Source organism: Opisthocomus hoazin, chromosome 2 (genome assembly GCF_030867145.1).
Source record: "Opisthocomus hoazin isolate bOpiHoa1 chromosome 2, bOpiHoa1.hap1, whole genome shotgun sequence".
Classification (NCBI taxonomy): Eukaryota; Metazoa; Chordata; class Aves; order Opisthocomiformes; family Opisthocomidae; genus Opisthocomus; species Opisthocomus hoazin.
The window spans coordinates 69240148-69265621 of NC_134415.1; the positions used below are offsets into that span (position 1 = coordinate 69240148).

General features: G+C 42.5%; 1 protein-coding gene across 3 annotated transcripts in view; it reads left to right on the forward strand.

The window, feature by feature from the left end:
* ARHGAP18 (Rho GTPase activating protein 18) overlaps positions 1-25474 on the forward strand; it is a 95347-nt gene that overhangs the window by 15297 nt on the left and 54576 nt on the right. Inside the window, exon 1 of one of the 3 annotated variants that reach the window (XM_075414072.1) lies at positions 12884-13045. The exons of the other annotated variants lie outside the window; for them this stretch is intronic. Coding sequence (XP_075270187.1) covers positions 12966-13045 — 80 coding nt within the window. The 5' untranslated portion in view covers positions 12884-12965. Of the gene's footprint in view, positions 1-12883; positions 13046-25474 lie in introns of those variants that run through there. 3 annotated transcript variants of the gene reach the window in all.

Consider the following 25474-nt stretch of genomic DNA (forward strand, 5'->3'; position numbering starts at 1 on the left):
TTTGGATATTGGGGGCAGTCAGCCACATAACAGAAAACCTGATCCGACTGTGCAATTTAGGCTGATGCTTATTTTATGACTAACACACATTGTTTACTTTAGTAAGAGTATGTTACGCCGAAAGAGTTTGGCATGTACTTTTATGGCTTAAAAAGACTTTCTGACATGCACCAAGTATGATACAGAAAATACCATTGGTAGATTTTTGAGTATATTTCCTGTATTCTTTTGTATTTTGCTGTATGCCTATAATTTAATAATGGTACATTATCGTCTATTCCAACACTTCTGTACTTTCCCTAAATGTGACTAATACAAAATACAATACACATACTGGGTCCTTATGCTTTGAAATTTGGGTCCTTGCAAAGCAACTATGATGAAGCTTTATTTTAAAATATTAGCCTTGCTTTTCATTAAAGTACTTATCTGCAGTCAGAAGAATGAGAAATTAGGTTGACTAAAATAGTTAAAATATTCTGAACTGAATAGTTAAAAGTAGGGAATTTTACTGACTAAAGCAGTATACTTGAAGCCCTTGGAGTCTGGCATTCGTGGTGGTGGGATATGACAATGTCCCAAAGTTGCTACCATTTCACAGGTTGTTGACAGCTAAAAAATGATGTACTTGCTTCATGGGGAAAAACAACATTCCAGTTTTGCCCATGTAACAAGTGCTTCAGGCAGCACTCAAGACATTTAAAACTATTATGGCTATATATTGTAATATCTATTTCTGCATAACATTACAGCACACATTATACATTGTGCTGATTCCTCGTGAAAATATCTTCCTGTGATTACTGTAATGCAGTGCACTTTGCATAGATAATACTGTAAAACCTGATGCTTCCACAAATAAGATAACTCTCAGACTGGGGCTAGGAAAAAGAAAAATCTTCAGCTTGAAATCGACTCTTATGAGCATCTGCTCTTATTGTAACAATAGTATTTTCTAGAAATTTTGTCTTAATTTTTAGTGGTGCCCCAAAGCAACTGAAGGGAAGAAATGAACAAGCTAAGAAAAGAAAAAATAATGGTTTTGGCAGGCATGCAGCTTTTTCCCCTTAACTGTTTATTCATGGCCATGAGCCCCAGAAACAGCATCCAGACACGTGGTCTCTGTGCTGCTGCTTTGATAAAACTATAATAGATATCTGTAGGTTCAGTGTCTGAAGATTAATTTTCCTGGTTTTTGTGAGTGATTTGTGGGCTTCTGCGCTCTTGAAAACCAGTTTATGTCAGTGAGAAACATGATATTTTAATAAACAACAGCTGTACTAGTAAAAGCCCTACTGCAGCTGCAACAGAACAGCACTTTATACTGCTACAGCCATGTAAGTACCTGAACAGGTATTAAATGTTACAAGTGCTCAAGTATTGATAAAATTTATCTGCACTAGGGTCTTTTTTTCCTTTACCCATTCTGAAAGACTCCAACTGGTAAAATTGACGTGTAGAAGGCCCTAGTGAGAAAGCCCCCTTTCTGTAATTCTTCCAATTCTTTTGGGAAATGCTCCAGGTATGAAGTGCGGTTGACAAATGCCCAGCCTGAAGTGTACATGCCTTCCTGAGCGTGACAGGGAGAGGGAGCTGACGCCTGGCAATCCCGTTGTTTCAGTGGAAGCACTAGGGGGGAAGAATAGTATGTACATCTTTGCAGAGCTTCACATTTCTGTTCCCTTCTCCTGCCTATTTTTTTTTTCCCGCAAAAGAAAGGGTGATCTAAATTTTTTACCCTATTGCTATTTCATAAAAGACCTGTGTAGCACAAAGAAGGATGTTGAAGTAGATCAAACAGTGATCAAAGCAAAAAATGTGAACAGAAAGCAAAGTGAGAAAATACTTGGTTGTCCTGTAACTATCCACAATGGAAAAAAACACAAAAAAACCCACAAAGAAAAAGCAATTTAAATAGGAAAAATGTTTTATGAACCTAAAACCCAGAAAGCAAAGAATTCACTCAGGAATTTATTTATTTATTTATTCATCAGAAGAGAATTTACAATCCCACACAGGCTGGTGGACTGGCCAGCAGCAAAGCAAGGGGACTGAAGTCCTGGTGGGAGCCACCCTGGTGCCCGTCTCCCCTGCATCCCCTCAGAGGTGAGCGTAAAGGAGCTCAAGTGTTGCAGCTCCTGTTGAGCTGATGGGATGGGATCTCAGAGCTGAAATCTCAGTCCCGGGAAAATCGGCAGAGGCTTCATCTCTGACTCCGACAGGGTCAACGTTTTGCTTCACATGGTTTGCCTGTAGAAAAGCTGCTGTGTTCCACTGTCCTGTCATCTATAACCCCATTTTCCAAAGCTTTTTCAGCCTTTGATGAGGTAAGGCTATCTTCTTCACAAGCACCGAAGATCCCAGCAGTGGAAATCTGATAATTTCTTGTTCTACAATGTGAGCATTTGCCATATCATTTATCAATTTGCTTTTTATCCATTTATCATTGTTTATCATCTCTGTCTCCATAAGAATAGAACCTAACACTAGGTATGGTAATGTAAATTAGGCAGTTAAAAAATTTGGAGACAAGTGCTGATCATTATATGTCTGTATACATGAGCAATGAGGGAGAAAAAAACATTTGGGTAATATTTGAGGCTTGCTTGTTTGTTTGTGGCCTGTGTGCTTCTGATTTGTCCTTCACCTTGTAGCTGGTCCTCTTAAATCCGGATTATATATGACAGCACAGAGAGAAGCAAAACACAACAATATAATTTTCATATGACTGCTACTTGACTACCCCTAACCAGCTAAGCTAGCAGAAATGTAATTTTATGATATTTGTTAATATCAGTGTTGTAATTCTAGGAAAATTGTAGACTCTCCTGGAGGTACTTGTGTGTAGTTGGAGCTTTTGTACATCAGCCAGCAGGTGATGAATGCTCCTACACACGATTATCCCCACGTGTACTTCTGTAACATGTTCCAAAACAAAGTTAAATTAAATAGGTGCTAAATTCCCTCAAGAGCAGCAGAGCTCCTGGTTTCGAAGTATCTTCTTTGTAGTATTTTTTACCAAGTTTCATTGTCATGCAGAGTCACATACAAGTTGAGTCTCTTTTCAGTGAGAATTTGTGAAATATTTTAAATTACTGAAAGCGCTTACTTCTTATATTTCAGTTTTAAAGATGGTAGAAAATGAGTTTGGAAAAAGAGGTAAAGCCAAAAGTTTATGCAGCCTGCTTACTACAAAGGGATTGTTAAAATGCATAATTACTGATAAAGATACTCTGGCTGGAAATGACATTTATGACCATATTAATTTCTCCCAGTGAAGCTATGATTGCATTTCATAGATTGACATTTCAAGACACTTGGTGATAGATGCCCTCATAATATTTATATGGTATGTATATGTTTACATTTACTTACATTTACTTTGCTTTTGCCATATGCATGCTTATTTAAAAGATACTTCAGCTTCTCTCTTTTTTTTTTTTCCTGGACATATGGTGAACAGTATTGTACCATGCATGAGTTATTAAATAGTAGGATACTATATTAAATCAAAGTAATCCAGTCGCTATAACATAAATACTGGTTTTTTTCTGAATATCTTCCAAGTGAACTGCAAACGTTCTATTTTTTTTTCTGCAGAACTACACAGATGATATCCTGATGTAGGCAAACTTTCAAGTTTAGCCTTCTGTAACACCAACAATGGCTTCCAAAATACACAGCAGTGGTAGTATATTCTTGATGTGTATTTCTGCAGCTCTCTCTGAACTTTGCTCTACAAACCTGTCTATCAGAATTTCTCTACCGTCGGAGATGAGCAAATTAGCTGCAAGGAGTGATTTATTAAGTTTAGTCATCTGTGACTGTCACAAATGTACCCTTAGAGGACTGAGCCTTAGAGGCTACAAATTTCATGCTTTCTTTAAAATTATTTGTGACGTGTGTGTGTGTGTGTCGCTATGCCTCAGTCTAGAAATACTTATGAACTTTATTGCTAGGTACATCATACTGTAGTACAGCTATAATAGTGCTTTGAGTTTTTACTATTCTTGCTGTATGTATTTTTTCAGCTCTGTCACTGACTGCTTTCAATCACAAGCAAATAAAACCTCAACTATTTATCTTGTATAAATTTTTGCACAAGTATTCATGTTAATTTTCTTTGTAGTTGTTATTTATGAGAGTTATATGAGAGTTACTTTTGAATAGCTATGAAGAGCAAATAAAAAGCATTAGAAGTACTATCAGAAAAAAAAAAAGTTTTTTTTCCTACGGGTTACTTTTATGAATTTCTTTGTTCAAAATTTGGCCAGTCCTTGTTACAATAATGCTGTTGGAAAATAGCTTCCATTCCCAAATATCATACATTTACATTCAAATTGAATTCAAAATTACAAGTGCTAAGCATTGATGTCAAAGCTAAGTTATGCAAGAGATGTAGAAAAAAAATTGGTTCTGTTAATTGGTGATTTTTTACAGAATGCAAGCATAACAGAAACAAGCCTGGTAAGCTGCTGAAAAAGGCAAGACAAGCAAGAATGTGAGGACTTCTACTCCTCCTTTCTGATTTGTCTCTGATACTTACAGATACAGTTATAAGAGATATTGTCCCATTAATATGATATTTCTCAAACTGTAGTCAGGATTTCACGTGTGGCTGAAGTATGGTGCTCTTTTGGATTTTAGTTAAATTTCTCAAAAATGCAGTTCTGAGTTGATATGAACCACTTTTTAAATACATGTTGAATTCAGAAGATTGTTTCAACTCAGAATAGCAAAAATAATACTGACAGCTTGAAATACTTATCATCAGGGCTGGAGTACCTCTCCTATGAGGACAGGCTGAGACAGTTGGGGCTGTTCAGCCTGGAGAAGAGAAGGCTCCGGGGTGACCTTATAGCAGCCTTCCAGTGCCTGAAGGGGGCCTACAGGAAGGATGGAGAGGGACATTTCACAAGGGTCTGTAGTGATAGGACAAGAGGGAATGGCTGTAAACTAAAAGAGGGCAGATTTAGATTAGATATTAGGAAGAAATTCTTCACCATGAGGGTGGTGAGGCACTGGAACAGGTTGCCCAGAGAAGCTGTGGCTGCCCCCTCCCTGACAGTGCTCGAGGCCAGGCTGGATGGAGCTCTGAGCAACCTGGTCTAGTGGAAGATGTCCCTGCTCATGGCAGGGGATTTGGAACCAGATGATCTTTAAGGTCCCTTCCAACCCTTACCATACTATGATTCTATGATTCTAGGATATTAAGGGTGGCTGAATTTGATTGCATTGTGTAAAATGTGAGAGAAGCAAACTTTTTTTTTTAGATTTGTTTGGGATGAAAAAGAATGATGAAAAATGAATTTTTGTGTCAACAAGAAAGAACTAAGAACATGTTGCTTTGTGTTAACCTGAAGTTTTACTGGGTAATCTTCAGTTTCAAAGCCTGTACAGAGAAGTGGTTTTCTTTCTCACAGACCATGACGCATGCAGTTGTTCCTTTCTTTGTTCAGGAGCATTTCCTCTCAGCTCGTAGTGATATTTCTGGATAGCTCTGGCTTGCTCAGTTTAGGATTATTTCACAATTTTCATGAGCTTTTCTGACTGACTAAACTCAGAAGGAACTCTTGTCCTTCATGGCTGCTGTATGTTTTACTTCACCAGATGTTTCTGTTCTGCAAATTCAGCTGTGATCAAATCTGCAGGCAACAGCAAGATTAGAAGGGTAATGAAGAGAAGACCGCCCAGTCAATGTGCAGGCTGACTCAGTGAACGTGTGTGAGAGAGCGTGGTTTCGACTTCCTAGCCCGATGTAGACTGAAAAAACTATTCCAGCCCCTACTCAAGCCTCATCTAAAGCGGGGAGGGGGGAATAGCTGACACAGACCATGAACCTGAGTGACGGATACAGCCTGCCTTTTAAAGTAGCAAATCATGTGTTTATTTTCAAGTGTGTTCTCCACACTTGCGAGCACCATCTCCACCTCACTTGGATGGAGTGAAACTTCAGCTGGTCAGTTCATCCATTCATTACACCCCAAATGCTGAATATAGGGGTCTGCTTCCTGCCTTAATGGAGAAGAGAGGTGGAGTTGTGAGTTACAGGAATCTTCTCCACTCCTGCCTCTCCGGTGGGCTTGGTGTTGGTTGCGATGTCCCAGAGAAGAGACAAACCCAGGATTTCTGGCATTCATGTGACAGCACCCTCACAACAACAAAGTGAATGCCCCCTACCACTCTGTACATAACCCTCACAAGAAATTTCAGAACGAGCTCCTACGTGTGCTTTGATGTGCAGACTGGTCAGCAAATCTGCTCAAAGTGTGCCATACACGCGTATGTTCAAGTCAGTCGTGGAAGGACCGTAAGTACTGATATGAGGAGCAGCTGTGAGAAAAGCTACTGTTTTCCACAACAGTGTGTTTGTGATACAGTCAGGAGAGTACTTGGGATGTTGTACAAGGTCCCAGTTGCTCTACGGAGTTCAGGGCCCTCATGCTCAGGAAAGATCAATTCAAATCGGAACAGACACAGAAAGAGGCAACAAGGGTGGTCAGGAGGATGGAAGATCTCTCCCTGAAAGGAATCAAAAAGCACATAGTATCTTTAACCCAGAAAAATTCTTTTTGAAGGGTTATGCAGCTGCCTTGTGTAAAGATAAAACAGGATTAAATAGGAAAATGAGATACCATGCTCCAGAGTTTTCCTTTTACATTTTGTTTTCATACTGTAGTAGAGTGTATCTACCTTCACAGTGAATGCATTCAGTGTGCACCACATCTGACACCTTGGGAGAATTAAGCAGGACCAAGACCATTATTTTCTGAAAATACACTGTCTTCATAATTAGTGCCAGATACGAAGTCATGCTTTATAAAAAAAAAATTGTATCAGAACTAGCACAAGAGAAAGGGGGCATTCAGAGTCACCAGTGAAAATCCCTTAGTCCCCAACATTCATGCTGACTTTGCACTTTTCAGAAAGCGGCATGAAACATCAGTTGTCGTTTTAAGTTTTCCCCAAAAGTCCTACACCTCTTGTGGAGATACGGCAAAGTGCACGAGATCTGTCATCTGTTCTCTGTGCTTGTGGATACAGAAATCCATGCCATTTTATCCCTATTAAATCATACACCAAAAGAAAGTAAACATGGTGATGTAATGGGAAGTCATGTGCTTCATTTTTTGGTACCCTTCAATGTAATGGAACATAGGGTGAATAATCCTCATAAATAGCTAGATATTATTAGCCCCACTATATGGATAGGGAAAGGGAAGTAAGAATTGATACAGGGGTTTGTCCAAGGTCACACTACAAATAAAAGTGGATAAATTACCACTGCTGAAGCTGTTATACCTCTGGGTAGAATTCAGCAGCTGTCTGACCATGAGCAAGACATGAAGCAGAAGAGCTGAGAACGTCAGCCACTCAGCCCCCTCCCCCCCCCCCCCCCCCCCGCTGTGATTTATGTAAGGTAAGCAGATGGGCTACGATGGGCGAGATCGGAATTTCTCCAGGGGGTGCATTCGAGAAAAATCAAGCTGGATAAGCTAGAATAAATTAGTGTATTCATTAGTCTTCGTGTGGATAACCTCAAAACCAGGATGGGTAGTTAACTGTCTCACCTTTTGCAGCTGTCGAAAGACGGATTACCGAAGCAGCCACCAGAGCGCACCAGATACTTTTTAGAGCAACTTGCCAGAAAGCAGACTAACATAAGAAGTGTCCCTCCCTTTTCTTCTTGTCTTCTTGTTTGCTATGGGAAGCAAACCAGCTGTTTCAGCTATGTATGTGGAGGGCAGTGAGGGAGAAGGTGAAAACATTCAGAGAGCTGGGAGGGTGTCAGTTCTCTCGCCTGTGGCCACGTCCTTGCGGTTGCTTCCGTGCCAGCTGCATCTTGCTTGCTAAATTACTCCACGTATCGAGCTGCCTCCTGATAGTACTGGGCATTTTTTCCCATTAAAAATCCTATGAAAATTTGAATATAGGATACAAATTAGCTTGCAGGATCAGACCATAAGAAATGTTCATACTGTGCTGGCTAGCAAACATTACCAGCTTTCTGTGTACACGTGTGTGACTTCATCCTCATCTTCAATATTCAGGGATGTGTAAACTGACCTGAAACACCTCCTACATACCAGTACTGCACTTTTCAGGGTACTGACTACTCCACATTGCATATGCTATATGGTACACGTTGTAACTAAACGTTGTGTCTTCCATATTTTGAAGGGCAACATAAAAGCATTAAAGGTGGAGCTTGTCTGACAGGTGTGGACATCTGCATGTCACCTACTCATGTAGTCAGCCTTTCTAGTCAGTGGAAATAAATAGACAATTCTAGAGCTTATGTCCTAAAGTGGAGGTCTAACATAGGGCAGAAGATTTTGCCCTCTAAAAGTGCATTTCTTACACAGTCTTCCAGTGAAGCTTAAAATCACTTGCATGGGTATAGACATCAAGAGTTAAATAACAGAAATCATACCCTGAGTATGTAACCTGTAATATTCTTTTTTATGTTATTCCTAGCATTGGTTATTAATGGCTGCAGAACGCTGTTCACGTATGTGGTTCTTTATGTAGTGGAGTGCAGCAATACATGAAGTGTGAAGCTTAATAATGATGAGATTTCATCTTACAACATACAAACAACTTTCCATTTCATGTCTTTTCTGGCTGCTAGTTGGAACCCTGGAAACACAAGTCGGACAATGGAAGTGCTGGCATTTTATTTGAATGTGAATTGAGTGAGTGATGAGACATTTTCTGCTCAGTTTAAAACCCACCTGAACAAATTTTACGGTAGATAGTGCTAGGGAAAGGATGAAACTCTCCTGCATTAAAAACATGCTTTGAAAGTCCTGAAGTACAGTTGTACTTTCACTGCAGCACTGCAACGGTTGTCTAAGCGCTCCGACATTGGTTCCAGCAGGAATAAATCCATCTACTGACATGGAAGTCAGCCTGTGATTTTGAGTTTGTAAGCTCACCTTTTACTGTTTCCTCAAGCCAGTGCTTCTCAGTGGATTGCCGTTTTACCTGCTGAGAACTGACGCATCATCAGGAACATGGAATGCGAAAAACCACCCATCACCTAGATAAAATATATAATCGTATATTTACACAAAATCTGAAAATCAGTGTGATTTACTTTTTTATTTGGAAAAACTTTAAAAAGGAAAGAAATTTGCAGTGAAGAGTCAAAAGCATATGTTGAACACGTGCGTATTCAAGCCCCGTAAAACAGCGATGAAGGATGGTACTGCTGAGAAGTTCTCTTTTTAGCAATTGCTTTGTAAAGAGAGTGCTAAGCACGAGAACCCTGCGTGATCTGCTTGGCTCTGGTGACTGATTATATTAAGTGTAAAGGCACTGCATGACATCTTAATCTAAATATTTAAACTCTTTGAAGGAGTCTGGGGTTCTGCAACATGATGGACTGATTTGTAATCTCCTTTCTCAGTGATACCTCCTTTTATCACACAAAGCTATACGCCTCAAATGGTGCATTCTTATCTAGTTGATTACAAACAATGTTACTTTCCAAATCAGCGTTCCTGGATCTTGTTAGGAACAGGAATATTAACTGCAAACTTGGCAATTACTGACTACAAGTTCATTTAGGAAGAAGATACACCGGTGAAAGAGACTGGTGATATTCATGTCAGTTTACAGCAGTAATGCCTCTGTAGGTCAAAATTGTCTAGCAGGCTCCACTGTAAATTGGGAATAATTTCATCAAAGAAAACTATGCTGGTGTTATATTGTCAAAACAGCACAGAGTTTGATCCTATCAAGTTGTCAAACATAGTGAAGAAAAAAGTGTGCCTTGAGTTAAATTGACTTCCACGTTTGAAGTGCGTCATATTAAAGACAGATTTAAGAAGGGAATCAGTACCTCTGGTGGTTTTATCAGTAATTTAATCTCTATTCTCATTTATTAATAGAATGCATTTCTTCCTAGCGCCTTTTCCCACTCTCTGTGTGAGACGCTTACAAAAGCTTTCTTACTCTCCAGTTGACTGGTACGAACTCATTCTGGGTTTTGCCACTCTTAATCTCCCCCCCAAACGAGGGAGGTTCTCCCCCTTCTCCATTTGCAGTAACATGTTCTTTGAGCAGTCCCTGGTGACGCCGCATTGGCTACACCTTGTTTCTGCATTCTTCTTTTTACAGCGGCAGTGCAGTGTGTTACGGTGTGCCTGAATTATGATGTGTTTTAAGATGCTTATCAAAGAAAAAACAGTTTATATTTTTGTTCTCATAACACCTAATATGTATTTAGTTTGGGCAAAGGGCTTTGGAAAGCACCCATTAAACACAGAATGCTTTATAAGCTTTTACTTTTCTTTCTGTTCTCTTTTTAGCCGTTCTTTAGAAGTTGTTTTATAACTAAGTGGGGTACTTGTCATGCAGCCAATTAGCTGAAGTTTTAGAAATGGCCAGGTCCTAAGGACCCTGGCATTTGCATTTTTAGTTTTCCTGGTTTAGTTTAAAAGGAAAAGGTTGGGTCCTTCAGAAAATAATGTTGCATTCTGCATCGGCTGTTCGACAATTGACACGCGCATTTAAAGAAAGAGCTGAAGGTACCGGTAGATAGGTGTAGTGACATATATGAATAGCATGGTGTCTCATTTCATGCTGATGGACTTCTAAGCTGACCAGTGAAAACAGCTGAGTCGTCTTCATGTCTCTATGTGAGAAATTAGGCCCCGATTTTTGCCTTTTGGACACAGCCTGAGATGTAGAGTGCTGTACCTTTGCAGCGGGAGCACAGGGAAATCTTTTCTCGGTCCCAAGTTTTGCAGCGGTTTCATGTCCTTGTTTTCGGGTGTGTGCGTGGGAACAGGCACAATGCCGATGATTTGTCCCAGTGTATTGCTCGTGGTGCATGCTGCTAGTTAAGCTGTTGTAGCCATGCTGCTAAGCCGTTGCTGAAGCAGAACTGTAGCTCTGCCTTCTCTTTTACCCAGTCCCTTTGGAAGCTGACAGCATCTGGGGAGGTGGGGCAGCACCAACCTCTTTTATACGCTCTGTAATTCTGCCCTGATACAGCTGGTTAAAAAATTTAAAAATCCACATAGTTCAAAATAGGCCTGCTCTTTATTCTAATTTATATGCAAAGCTTATCTGTTGGTACTACTATTTTTTAGTAAATTATATATTTTTAAAAAAATTGAAATATAAAAGTTTTGATTAAAATATGAACAAATTTCATACCAAAAGCATTTTAGTCAAAACAACTTGGCCAGCTGCCTACGGATAAAATATCTTACAGAAGTCATGGAAGAGGCAGACTTCATTAAAACCCACCTCTACCCTCAATTCTTCACATGAACTTAAAACTAAGGCAGCAGTTGACCTTCAGGGGTGTAAGAAGTGAAAAGGCAGCTCTATAATGGTTGGTCTATTGAACACCGGCCAAGTTTTCCTGTGCTTGTAATGTTGGGACTCTTTGCAAAATTTCGTGGTGACATTACCCTTTTCAAAGCAATCAGGGATGTCCTATCTGGCATTCTGCAGAAGGTGATCCTTTTAAGAAGAAATCTACTGGATATGATTATCCAGCTTAAGTCAGTGACAAAATTCAGTTATGTCTGGATATCACCCGTGCACTCTGCGAAGTCACCAGCGGTGAGCACCGAGGACTCTGAAGGACAGACTGATCTTGTTCAGACATGACGGGAAGTTCTTCCTGTTTGCTTCTCCGCTGGGAGCAACTTCACAGCAACGAGGCTTCTGTGCTGCCCCAGCTGGGCAGCTCTGCGCTGGAGAACAGCTGCGCGGAAAAACGCCTGGTCCATCTGTGACTACGTACAGCTTTCCGATTTGGGTGTGTGATGGTTTAAGTAAGTGAAGGTTCAGACTCCAGATACCTGCATGCTCCAGAACACCTCACATAGCCCAGGACTGAACTTTTCAGATGTTTATCTGCAAGAAAAGCAGCTGCATGATTTGTTTGTTGTAAAAGGAAAAAGGAAATGCAATGCAAGTTACACTCATAATCCATCCACTTACACCACGAAGCAGTTATAATTCAGAGAAATCATACATATCTGTGAGTGCAGACACAAATTATAAGCCTAAATACTGTACATATATATACAGGGTATTTTGCAGTTGCCGTGGAAAAAAACAGGTCTGGGCGTTGCCTTACAGATACTGCCTGCCAAGTCAAATCCAACACGAAGGCAGCGAGTGCCATCTCCCCAGAGCTGGTGGCGAGGCGCAGAGGAGGCTGTCCCCGCCGAAAAGGCCGACCCAGCGCTGCCCAGCGCCAGCTGTCACTGGTTGGTAGAACGCGACCTTGGAGCTAATGGCGGCTGGTTTGAGGCGCAGCAGCTCCGCAGCGTCTCGGGCACCTCGTGTCCTTGCCTGGCGCCATCACCTGCTGTGATTTTTACGACGATAGCTTGTAGGTGAAAAACCAAATCATCTTTGTATATGAAAAGATAAGCCAAGGGCAGAATCGGATTGGGATTCAGTGAAATGGACGACGTACAAAATAAACGCCGACCACTGAAAGCATTCCTGACTTCTCTTACCACGTTCGAAACAGAGCGGTCCCGTGAGCCGCCTCTGACGGGAGCGGCAGCCTGCCCGGGGCACCAGCGCCAGCACCCCAGCCGGCTGACGCGAGCCCGCCGCAACTTTGACCGATTTCTTGGCAAAAATCCAGCCCAGCCTGGCCGAGGAATGGTGATTTTTCACACCGGCGCGGAAGCCCGCAGCGCGCCAACGCCGCTGCCCGGGGCCCGTCCCGGGCGGCAGCCGCCCGCCGCGGGCACCCGCTCCCGGAAGCCGCTCGCTCCCGCCGCCCTGGGCCGCGGAGCGCCCGGGCGGCCGATCCGGCGGGAGGGGCGCGGCGCAGGGCCGCCGCCGGCCCGCAGGAAGCGCTGCCGTCACCCGGCCCTGCCCCGCTGCGCTGCCGGCGGGAGGCTGGGCCGCGCCGGGCCGCGGGCCGGGCTGCCCCGCTCCGCCTCGGCGTCCCCAGAAGGGATGCGGCGGCGCACGCCATGAGCTGGCGGTCCGGTTCCCGCGGCGTGGTCCTCACCGGCTACCACCACTGCGGCGGCGGTGGCGGCGGCCCCGGCGGGTGAGTGGCGGCGCGGGGAGGCCGGGGCGGCGGCGGGCGGCAGGTGCGCCGCGGGCCGTGAGGCGGAGCGGAGCGGGCTCGGCGGGCAGCGGCCGGGCGGGGAGCAGGTGTCCCCTCCGGCCCCCGGGGCTGGCGGGCGGCCTGCGGTGGGCAGCGGGCGGGTTTTGGTGGAGCCGCCTCGCAGCCTTTGTCCGTCGCGTTATCACATGTTTTTTGTTTTTTAACGTGACGAAGGGCAGGAAGGTGCCGGTGAGGGCAAGGCAAACCTTTAAAGCGTTTGTCGTTCTGCCGACGAGGGGAAAGCGACGGCGGGCGAGGAAGGCGGCTTCGCTGGCGTGAAGGCCGAGGCCTCCCGCTGCCCCGCAGCGCGTGCTCGGTGCCGGCGGGAGCGTGGCCGGACTGTCCGAAGCCGTGACCGGAGGGGCTGCTGTGGGGGCAGCGGGGTTTGGGCCCCGTGGCCCGTTCAGCCTGGCCTCTTCCTGGCTGAAGCTGTCAGCCGAGGTCCCGTTGGTAAAGACGGGGCTTCTGTCAATGCCGAGAAGGTGGCGAAAGCGAGAGGGTGTTGAAGCTGGCACGCTGTTTCCACGCATCCGTAGGAAGAGCGTGCCTGATCAAAGAGATTATAGTCTGGTTAAAAGAAGATAAAATGGAGTACAGTGTGTCACCCCGGACAAAAGATAACTGATGCACCATGATACGAGGCATCGACAGTCAATAGCAGAGGCAAGAACTGAATTGAGAAGCGCAGCCTGCCCCATATTTGAACCACAAAGCCATGCCTCTCTTTTTGTGGAGGTACTTCCTTCTCCATAAGTAATGTTCTTTACCAGCCCCGCTTTAAGTTCTGCTGTCATCTTAGCTACATATAGAAGGGCACTGCAGATCTAGCTGTTTACTATTGAATGTGAAATATGTACATTTTTACAAGAAATCACAAAATCCGCCACCTTCTCTGTTCTTGTGTGTGGTGTTTCTACCTCTCCTACTTCTCAAACTTCCCATAGAGGAGGGACAAGATAAATATTGCTTTCTCTGCTCACTGGGATAAAGTCTGAAGAAGGATCTGTGTACCTGTAGGCTGTTGAGATTGGTTCCCCCTTTTAACGTGGGGCTGCCTGGTTATGTGGCTCTAAGCTGCAGTTACTCTTTTGCCCCTGGAGGCCCCGGACGAGTGAGCATGGTCCCGGGCCCCCCCCCCCCCCATGCCCTAGAACTTGTCTTCTGCGCTAACGCCGCACCGTGAAGAGCAGCCATCTCGTCAGGTTCTCTGCAGCTGCTTCTGGGGACAGCTGCCTGGGTAAACTGAGACCTTGCCATGCGAGTAACGGTGATCCTTCACAGACTGTTCTGATGTGGGATTAAGGGAGCGCAGGGGGGGGGGAATAAATGTGAAAAGCAGTGTCATTTCCTTAATTATAGCAAATAGAAATGTATGTTAAAGCTGCGCAGAGCAGGGGATTCCCACAGTTAGTTTGCCTGAGTTCCACCCCTGACAGTGTCACGGCTTTCCAGGCCATGCACATTTGCCATTTAGCTCATTAAGCTAAGATCCTAAAGGACACCTCTCTACCTTTCTGCTCTGCCACTCTAAATTTGGACCTCAGTCCTGTATCTCACTTTCATGAACCAGGATCTCAACTCTGTGGTCCTGATTCATCTGCTCCCTCCTGCCCTGGATCCCCAGTGTCTTCTCGCTCCGGAAGTGACGGAGGTTGGCAATGTTACTTTCATGAGGTATGGAAGGAGGGGAATGACCGCTTGTTATTTTTTTGGTCTTTTTAAAAACAAACAAAAAAAACTTTTCTGAAACATTGTAACATTTCAGTGGGATGTTTCCATTTTTCTAAGTACTTTCCTTCTTCATCAACATTCCCAAGATGTGCAGAGCTGCATGGTAATAATAGAGCAAATGCTCAAACCTGTGTAATTCTGAAATATTTTGTGGAAGTGAGTTCTTCCGTTATGCTCTGCACAGTGTGTAAGTTTACCGGTTCTGCTGTCCAGATTCTGTCTTTTACTACTGGTGTGAAATTGGAACTTATTTTGCCTTTTTTAAAAATGACAAAATAAGAACAACTTTCGGTATCTAGGTTAGCATCTCTGCTAATTTGAAAACTCTGTAATTTTTAACCGGGATCAGAATATTAGGAAGCCAGTGTGATACAGTGCCAGCTGTAATGAAGTAGCCCTTTTGGAGACTTTAATAGAGAAACTATGTTGAATTATTTTTTTCATAGGCATTCAAAATAGTTCATGTGAGAGATTGCTTTGTCTTTGGAGGGTTGGGGAAGCATGGCACTGGTACATCCTGGAAAAAGCGACACATTGGCTGTGCTCCAAGCAAAGTGGCATCCTAGGAACGGGTGAATCTTCCTAAGCATTTATTTTTTCCTGCAGGCATACAAGAAGTCTTGCTTCATAAAACTTAAGAATTTTATGGATCTAACAGATTGTCTAGCTACTTTTCTGGGGGGTTTTTTGCCCCTTAAAGGCACAATGAGCCTGTGAAATATTTCCTTTAGGAAAGGCTTGTCTTACCATTGGTTCACTAGGCTAAAATCTAGAACAGCCTCGGTACGATTACTTCCAAGTTTGTCAGTTTAGGAATATTGCCTTGACAGCGGTGATGCACAAAACAGCATCAGAGCTGTTTATTTAGAGAGAAGTTTATTTTACATTTTAATTTAATGGTTAAAGGTTGTCTTCGTATAGTGTAGATACTGATTGTGGGTGACTTCTGTGGTATACCTAAGTATTTATCTGAAAATTTCGATAGAGAAATCACAAAGGCAGATTAGCCAGTATCAAATTCAGTTTTAGTAGTGTGCTTTTCTATATTGCTTCAGTTTTCTCGCTTCCCAGTTTTAACCCATTAGATCCATTAACACTTTGTTGGCTGTCACGCTACTTGCATTTTGGTGTCGTCTCCTTTTCTTTATGATGTCCATGCACAAGCTTTTAAATAATTTCTTCTTATTTTTCCCATGAAATCATTTGCTGTTGTATGGAGTGTGGAAAGTAAGAGTGAATCAGATAGGTTTCAGTCCAAGACGCTGTTTCAGTGACTGCTTGTAGGCATGTCACTCTTGTGCACATGAAGTGTGAAATCCACATCCTTAAGCATAGACCTCCAGTGTCATTTAGGTTCCTTGCTGGGGAATTTTACCCCATCTACTGTGGCATAAAGGACTGCGGGTCCTGTGTCATATTTGCCAGCCACATGTAGGCGTTTTGGAGAACAGCTGTCTTCTCATATGGCTGCGTGGGCTTACCCTCAGGCAATCAAATGCCATCCAGAGAATCCTCTACAGGACCAATTCTGTCCTAGAGTAAGTGAATATGTGCATGTAAGTATATATGTATATATGTATATGTATGTGTGTATATATATGTATGTAAAAATATTTTTTAAATGTGATTATAAGGCTCAGACCAAGTCTGTAGTACTCAATGGATGGGGAATAGGATATAGCAAAACTACAAATGAATGCATGCAGAGTGCACGCAGAACTGGCTGCATGCATGGCAGTGCATGAGGCAAATAAACTTCTGCTACAGAGCATTTCCAAGGGCCAAGCTTAAAATGCAAACTGAGTAATAGATAAATGATTTTAAATGTGGTGGCCACTGGAGGCTGACTTTGCTTTTCCCTCCATGCCTTTGTCCTATCTGGGAAGCTGCCTTTCTGTCCCATCTCCCACGCTGCAGCAGATTGTCGTGTGAGTCACAGCCTGTCTGTTCCCCAGTGAGTCACTGGGCCTGCTCACCAGCAGCCAGCACGTGCGCTTGTGCTGCCACTTCATCTGCACTTCTCTAACTGACATCCGAAAACCTGTTTGAGTTTTGAAGCTTTGCAAGCCAGTGCCTGTTTAACAACATACGCTCCTGAAAGGCCTGTGAATCTTTGTATTGCTAATGACTTCGTAAGAAGGGCTGCAACATTTCATAGAGCCTAGGACACAGTATTTGCCATATGTGCGTCTTGCATTTGGTTTGCTGGTAGTCATTTGAAAAATGAGAAGGATCAGCTGAGTTTCCCTGAGATGGAACTAAACCCCAGCCCGGTTTGGGAAAGAGTGCTGTAACCCTTGGCTATGGTAAGAAGATTGCTGCTGCCTCAGGTCTCCTCTTTTGAGTGACACTGGCGAGCCAGGGCCTGTGGTCCCCAAGGCTCATTGAACCACTTCATTACTGAATCTGCATGACTTTCAGAGATGCCACCTGAAGCTTGGATCTGCGTGGCAGTGAAACCAGGGGGTCTCAGTTGGGTTTTGCTGTAGAGAAGTGCCCTTTTTGGTGGGTTACTGTGTAAGTCTGTATAAAACAAAATATTGATTTTTATATGTCTTTGTAAATATGGGCTTTGCTAGCTTAGGAGTGGTAGCATCTGTGTTCACTGTGGGATGGGTGACAAGTGATGGACATAAAATACTTGGTGTTTTCTACAGACAGCCGTGGTCTAACTCACTCACTCACTGCTTGGTCTCCCTGAGAAAGAAACCAGATGACGGATCTCCTTTGAGCTTGGAAAAATGACAGACTTCTGCTATGAATTTCCCACAATATATGATTTTTTCAAAGGTTGACCATGATAGACATTACAAATCAAGCAAAACAGAGGACTTTATTCTTTCCTTACTAATCTGCCTCATTTATTGTTCAAATATTTGCTCCGTTTAATCTGAAGACTTAATAGTTTGCATCTTAAGCCAAGAAGAAATCTAGTAGTAAGCATGAATTTGTGCCTTTTTTTCAAGGGCAGTTTCCATCTCCATTCTTTTCAGAAGAAAAGCTCTTATTCCTTTTCCCCTCTTTCCCACCAGTGACTCACTCTTGGAATTGAAATCTGGTGAAATCCAGTATGAAGGACTAAAGCACTGTTAGGGGTACATGTAATGCTCAGTGTACAAGCAACAAACTCACAAGCTGATTACTCACAACTGACTGAAGTTGGTGGAGCCTTTTGCAATTTCATTTGCAATCTGCTAGTACAGCACGGATTTCAGGTTCTCCATATCATCACAGCATTTGGTGTTCCTAACGCCTGTAACCTGTCTTTCGTGATGCCAGTATGGATGGCTCAGCATAGTACCTTCCATGTGTTGCTTCGCTTTTGCAAAGCAAAGATCTATCACACCATGACTGACTTTCCAAAATCATAGCAATCTTTTTATCTGCTAAGTTTACAGGCTCTACCCGAGCACAATCTTTATCTAAATGCGTTATACAAATCTTTCCTGTATTGGATTTGCCTGCTAATTTGAACAGTCTTTATTGTCCGATGTCTACCAGCATCTTCAGATGGAGCTGACAGGCAACAATACATTGAGTGGCTTTATTTAGCATTGCTTTTCTGTCTTTTGTACTTCATGCATGTATAAATATGTAGTATATTGCAGACCCTTAATGTGTTGCTTAGTTACTGGCGTATTAATCCCAGTAACTCGATCTACTGACAGCAAGATGTGGTGTCCCAATGCTTCCTGCTTTCCTGATTCCGGATTCCTGCTTCTTGGAGTTCAGCCTTCCCCCAGTTTGTACCTTATTTGAATTTACCTTGCATTTCCCTTTGGTTCTTGCTGTGTCTTTCCAGTCGATTAAAGAGCTCTCCTAGTGCCTGTTACTTATTGTCAAGTTGCTGCTCAATTTTATCTTGGTAGACGGAGCAAATAATTCTCTTGGAGAGTCTTTGTTTCTTCAGTCTAAAAATTATTTTTGTGACACTTCAGCATTTTCAGCATCCTTCTCTACACTTGCCCTGCTGCTTTGCTGCTTCTTCACCCCCCAGCCTGAATTACATGCAGTACTTCAGTGTCAGTCTCATGAGTGTCACCTGTGCAGGTAAAATCACTTGCTTGCTGCTAATTACAACCTCAGCCAATTGTATATACTGCCGTCATGCTGTCTTGTTTTTCTAAGCATTCTGGTGGAACTCTTGAGTGGCATGTCCTTTCTGAGCCCGAGATCTGCTCACGCTCTTCTTTTTCAGCGCAGTCCTAATTGTGTAGAGATGGTCACTGTCACTTGCACTTAGAGAACCATTTAGCATCTGTCAGTATGATAAAACAACATTATTTCAACAAGCCCAGTTCACCTAGATTATTCAATGTCATAGAGGTAGATTTGATTTAACACCCTTTGCTATCAGTGAAAGCTGTCTATTCAGTTATACTCTGGGTCAGGCCCTTAAATAGATATAAAATGAGAATAACTGTGCTGAATCAGTGGAGCTACATAGCAGAAAAGAGGAAAATTGGGGCCCCTGGTATATAGGCTTGCTTTTTTGTTTTAATGACATACAGAGAATGAGATGTCATGCTTGTCTAACTATAAGGAATGTGAAGCATAAAGGCCTTTTGAACATTTTAGTTAGAGGCTTTCCCTTTTTTTCTTGAGTGTGTACAAATCTAGATGATACAGAGAATAATACAATCTATTACTAGATGTGCTATTATAAGCTTGTAGGCTTTATGCAAAATTAGAATGTAAATGAACTTCCGATGAGCAAAGTGCCAGAGGAGCCTTGCAAATCTGAATTCCAATGTTCGCTTTAAGTGTGGTATCAAATGGATATTTTTTTGTTGTTTCTCTAAGTTCTTTTTCTTTGAAGAGCAGACTTGTTGAACTTGTTTTCGCATAAGACTAATGGCACTTTCAGTCTGCTGATAATGGCACTCAAAAAGTGTTATAATCTATTGTTATTGCCAATATTTTACTCATTTTCTAACTGTTACTAGAGAGGCTGGAGCTGAAACCTGTAAGGTTTTAAAAAGCTACTCGTGCGTTTTGGTAACATCTGCAATGCCAGCACCCTTGTCTATAATTATATAATTATATTATATAATTATCGTGCTTTTTTACTAGAGTTACTGGGTATGCCCTTTCATTTTTTTCTCCTGTGAATCAGAGTACTACAGCTGAACAGAGGCCATAAGTACAGTAAGTGAGGTTCCTGCTGTGAGTGGCGCTGCAGATTCCTGTTACACATGGGTCACTGATTGCCACTGCGGACTCCTCAGTTAATCAGCTTGGCCAGGGGAAGAAAAACTCCACACTTCCAAGTTTTGAGTATTTCCAACATGACAGTGGACTGCTTTGTGAGGCCTGCTGGTCTTGCAGTAAACTTGCCTCTACTTTGGAGTCTTGATCTCAAAATAATCATGTTCAAGCAGGGAATTTAAATATTTATCACCAAATAAATAGGAAGAAGAGGTAAAGGTAAGGTTTTTGTTTTTTCATGTATTTGGATGTATATAAAATAAATGGACTTGATTTATTTTGTGAGTACAGTTGTAGCCATTGTTTTCTGAGGTATATTTTTGGTGATACCCCAAGCAGCTTATCGGATGAACACCTAAGCAATATGCCCCTCTGCGCTCCCCAAAAAGCTGAAGCTATGAACTTTCATTGTTTTGTGCCAACTCTCTTGTATTACAGCAGAATAAAAGTGTGCACAGAAACTGTTACTTACCTGGTCATATCTTCCCATGAGGATAAGCTGCTCAATATTCCCCCTTGTTCCGTGGCTCTGTCCCCTGCACTTCCTGCTACAGCATCCCAGTCCTGTTAGGCTAGAAATGCTTTAATGAGAATTTCAGAGATTTTATCTGTCATCTTGCTACAACATGCTTCTTTCATAGGGAGGCTTCTTAGGCCAAAAGGTGACAAGAGAAATGTGTTGGAACATTTACTTTGCAGAGTCCCCTGTATTGTTGGAGGACTTAAGATGGTTTGGGGTGAAGTGTTTGAGGAGGACCAAATCCATATGTTTTTAGCATGCTTAGAAATATGGTTGAAGGTATACCACATGTGAGAAAGCAACAAGGTAAGAATAATGCTGTCTTCAGTAAATAAATTAATATCTTACCATGCGTGATCAGTGCCAGACTGCAGCAGAACAGTTGGCATGTTTTGCTTGCTTTAGCATGAGTACAAATCTTCCATTTACCACTCCTCAGACTACCTCTTCTTCCTGTCTACCAGTCCCTAAGCCCCCAAGACAGCTTTGACTCTGGCTTAGGGAAATCAGATATTTTGACTTCTCTTCCCTATTTGAAAACCAGGAAAATACTTAAGAGGATGTGTGAGAATTGTTTGGTCAATGTTTAGTGATATACGCTTAGTAAAGTTCATTGTTTAATTTTTATTGTTTTTAATCAGTTTATGGTTTTTAGCTGATTTCTATGTAATTGTCAGAACAATAGTTGGCGGGACTTAAGGCTACTGAAGAAATGTTGTCTCTATCAGAAATTGCCTTTAATAAAGTAAATCTGCCTTTAATAAAGTAAACCAGCAAGGTCCAGGAGTATACTATATCCAGAGGTAACGGGGAGCTTTGCCCCTGGTTTAAGAGAGTGCCAGGTTAGATTTTAACTGTACAAACAAAGCAGAAAGATCTTGTAGGCTTGTAGTGGCCCAAGGAGTCATATAGTAGTCGTGATTATAGCTGTGACTGTGAGTCTGTGATCCCAGACACAAAGCGAGAGGCTTGGGGCAGCAACCAGAAGCCTCAGCTGTTGAACAGCAAGGGAGCCCTGCTACGCGCTGTGCTACACGCAGCCGTGACTCGCTGGCCAGCCGCGGCGGGAGACTGGAGCTGTGGTTGCCACAGGACAGCAGAAGATGCTTGCTCTCTTGGCACTTGCTCAGAGGATGATAGATCTAACAGGTCTGTAGTGTAGCTTCTGGAGCCTCACAGCAAGATTCCCTTTGCCACAACCTGGTCACGGTGTTACCACTCTAGGAATAGTCATCACCATCATTACAACCCCTTCAGAGGGTGGGCTTCCGTGTCCTACTAAACTTGTTCTGATGGCTTGACTGTGTCATCTTCTCCTGAGAAGCCTGTATTTCAGGTAGCCTTGAGGAATATCTTCTTGTTCTGTTGGAAGTAGTATCTCAGGAGAGAGATGCCACACTATTTCCTGAAACTTTTTCTTACCACCTCAGGGTGCCGCCTAAGGCTTGTCCTGAACCAGCAGAAGTTCTGCTGTGCAGTGACAGTGGGTGCGGGTCATGGCTGTATTAGGCTGAGATAAGGGGAGGCTGAAAAGAGTGGGGACATCACTGAAACTGGAGTTTGCTTCCACTGCTCACCTACAGCTTCCTAATGTTTTTCTTGCCCTGGCATTGATATTTCTGAGCTGGCTGAAGTAGATTGAGCTGAATTAAAAAAAAAAAAATTGTATCCAACAGAAAGCAATATTTTTTTTGCAAGTGTTGTTTTCAGACAGATTGGTTTCTTAACCTAGCTCAGCAAGTGACTGCATCAATGGTGGTGCTGGCACAAAGGAATTGATGGAAACCCACAGGAAAGGGGGATTTGACAGAGCCCTCTGGCAGCAGCCTATATTGTGCCAGCTTCAAGTGATCATTATGGGGCTGTGATTTGACAAGATAACTCATTTTTAGGAGTTCTAACACTGGCTGTGGCCACATCCTGCGAGTGGCTCATCTGATATAATTTAACTCCGTTCGGATTTGTAAAAAAGATACATGGTGGCTTAAACTTTGTACTGACAGGTTTTTAGTCAGTTTAGGTACAGCTTGTCCTGTAGCAGCCACCCTAAAGCTAGCGTAAGCTTCGTCTCCGGCTCATTTGGTCCTGACTCATACCGTTCAGTGATTCAGTCACATGCACGGCCTCTCCCTGCAACAGGCAGGCTGCGATGTGGGAAGAGGTCCTTGGGATCCAGTGCACTGCGCAGCGGTGAAGACCTGCACTCCTCTTACGGAGCTGCGGATAACCTGCCTTCCCCTTGTCGTCTGTGCGTGGCGTCGTGCCGCCTGCCTCGCAAAACAAAGCAAAAGCCCAGCTTGAGTTCCCACACACTGTAATGAGGTAAATTGAAGTGCAGCTTCTAAATTATGTTTGGTCGTCAGTTGATAAGCTCTTGAATGTCTGCTGATTTGTGCCTTGTTTAAACACACCTTTCTTTGCTCTGAACTTTGCACCAGAAAGATCGCCTTGGTTTCATAGTGCCTAGCACAGTGCATCAATATAGCGTCAAGAATGAGAAGTATAATCAGAATAGCTCATATGATTTCCTATAGGAAACACAGCCTAACTTTTTATTATAGGAATATTTTCTGTTTTAAGGGTAAAAGAGACTAAGACATGAAATATATAAGACGTTGTGCAAATACAAGTCATTGAACATATTATGTACTAATTAAAATGTCCAAGCATCTGTCCAGTGACCCAAATTCTGCCTGTCTTCTCCTTTCAGGGAAGGGTATTTACACTGTTGTACTTGTTCTTCTTTGAGGTGAAAACTAGGAAAAGACTGTATTTGTCTGAAGTTCTTACTTGGATGGTGCATGCAAGAACAAATTAAAACACGATCTTTTCTTCTCCTAGTAAGTAGGAGCGGCTCATTAAAGTTTATGGGAAACTTTATGAGCTTCATGCTGTGAAAGCTGGTATTTGGCACTTTGTATTTCAAATCAAAAAACAGCTTATGAAGAAGTATTAAATCTATATTAAAATCTGTGTGATGTGTCACAGTGTTTTGGTTTTTGGGCCTTGCTTGAGCTTTTGAAGTGACTGTTAAAGAAAGTTTAGTCATGCTGTATTAGGGAGTGTATGTGAGACATTTGCTTATGTGTTTTCACTCACTGTCCATTTGCTGAATTATTTGATATAGATGTCACTAAACACAGACCTCAGTTCAGGTTGTCATAATTTCTCTTAAGAAGTTCCATTTTAGATGTATGTGTATATTTGATCTCTGAAATACAGATTAGGCACAAATTCAGTTTTTGTTGTATGCTTTTGAAGAAGTTGCTAAAGGAGGTGCAGTTTGTTAGCAGACCAGAGCTAGCAGCTAGCTGGGGTGAGAAATGCAGCTGGAGCCAGACTGTCAGTCAGTACCTCTGCACAGGGCCGTGCCAGCAAGAAGTGGGGTAGGGGATGGGACAGGATGGGGTGGGACAGGATGGAGTGGGATGGGATGGGATGGAATGGGGCAGGACAACAGAGCATTCAGCATAAGCAACCTTGCATGACAGTCTTTTCAAATCTTTCAAATTTTGTGTTATAAATCTAAGCTTGTACCTAAAATTCCATAGGAGCCTGGAGCCAGGCTCCTGGCTGTCTTTTAGCAATGGGGTGTTCCTGGGAAGAGGTTACCAGGCTCTGCTGAGTGGTGGCTTTCTTGGGGCACATCTGTGCTGCAGCGTGCTCAGACCTTAGCCCAGCACCAGCACGAGCCCGTTGGATAGCTGTGTAGCTGTATGCGTGTGGGTTTGAGCCTAGGCTGAGAAACCTTTCCTTCAAGCTGGCTTGGTCTGTTGGGTTTGTTTATTTTTTTCCCGTGTGTGGTGTGCTGTTGACACAGGTGCACAACCTCTGATTCTGGACAGGGTTGGTGCCTTTTGTACCATGCCTTGTTATGTTAGTCTCCTGGAGGTTTTTGAACCCCTCTTTCTTTTTCACCCTCCAAGTCTTCTCACATAGGTAACTTCATATAAGCAATGTAATTCAACTTCGATCCAAAAGAGCTTCAGCTGGATAAAGGATATTTCTCCAAGTGGGTTATCTTGCACAAATCGCTAATAGGAGTTACTGTTCTTATTAACTAGAAGAATCAAGGTGACATCTGCATGTGCTGTTTTGGTTTCTTTTTCTTTTCATTTTATTTGCAACCTTCCTTATAGGTAATGCTGCAGATAAGCTTAGTGCCTGTTCATGCAAACATTTTTTACGTGGGTGTATTGGTAAATAGAAGGTGGGTTTTTTTTATAGTGTTTACCGACTTGTATAATTTTGTATACAGCTATATCTGTAATTCAGTTTGTTGGCTGGGAACACTAATTTTTGGCTAGCAATGTTGCTCTAGGCAACAATTTTTGGTATAAAACTCCTTTTATTGGGCAGCTATAAATTTCTTTCTACAATTGTGATTTCGTTTGAGACCTGAAGTTCTCTGTCTGTCTGTATTTCTTTCCTTCCATTCTATAATACATACATTATATAACTATATATGTCTCTGTATAAATAGATGATCTGTATTTCTATGGATTTGATTTCTTCTTTTTATGGAGTGATGGTTTCATCCTATATGAGCACACAGGTAATTTTGTAGGTATGGGTATTAACCTTTTCCTTAAGATTTGTTTTATTTTTCTGTCATTTAGTTTTATTCAACTTGCAAATGAGGATTGGGAGATAAAAGCTTTTTGTTACAATATGCAACATTATCTGTTAATGAATATCTTTGAAATAATGGGAGACCTTTACTCAAAACAGTGTGGGACTGCTTAAAAGCTATTAAAATTGTTAAAGTTTTTTGGTGTCCATCATATGTCCCACAGTATTATGTGGTCTTTGCAAAAAAGCCCCACCAAACCAACCCTGTTCTTAAGAATATTTGGGAAGTTGGAAATCTAGAAATGAAGAGTAACTGGACAATTTCTTCTTTTACGCAC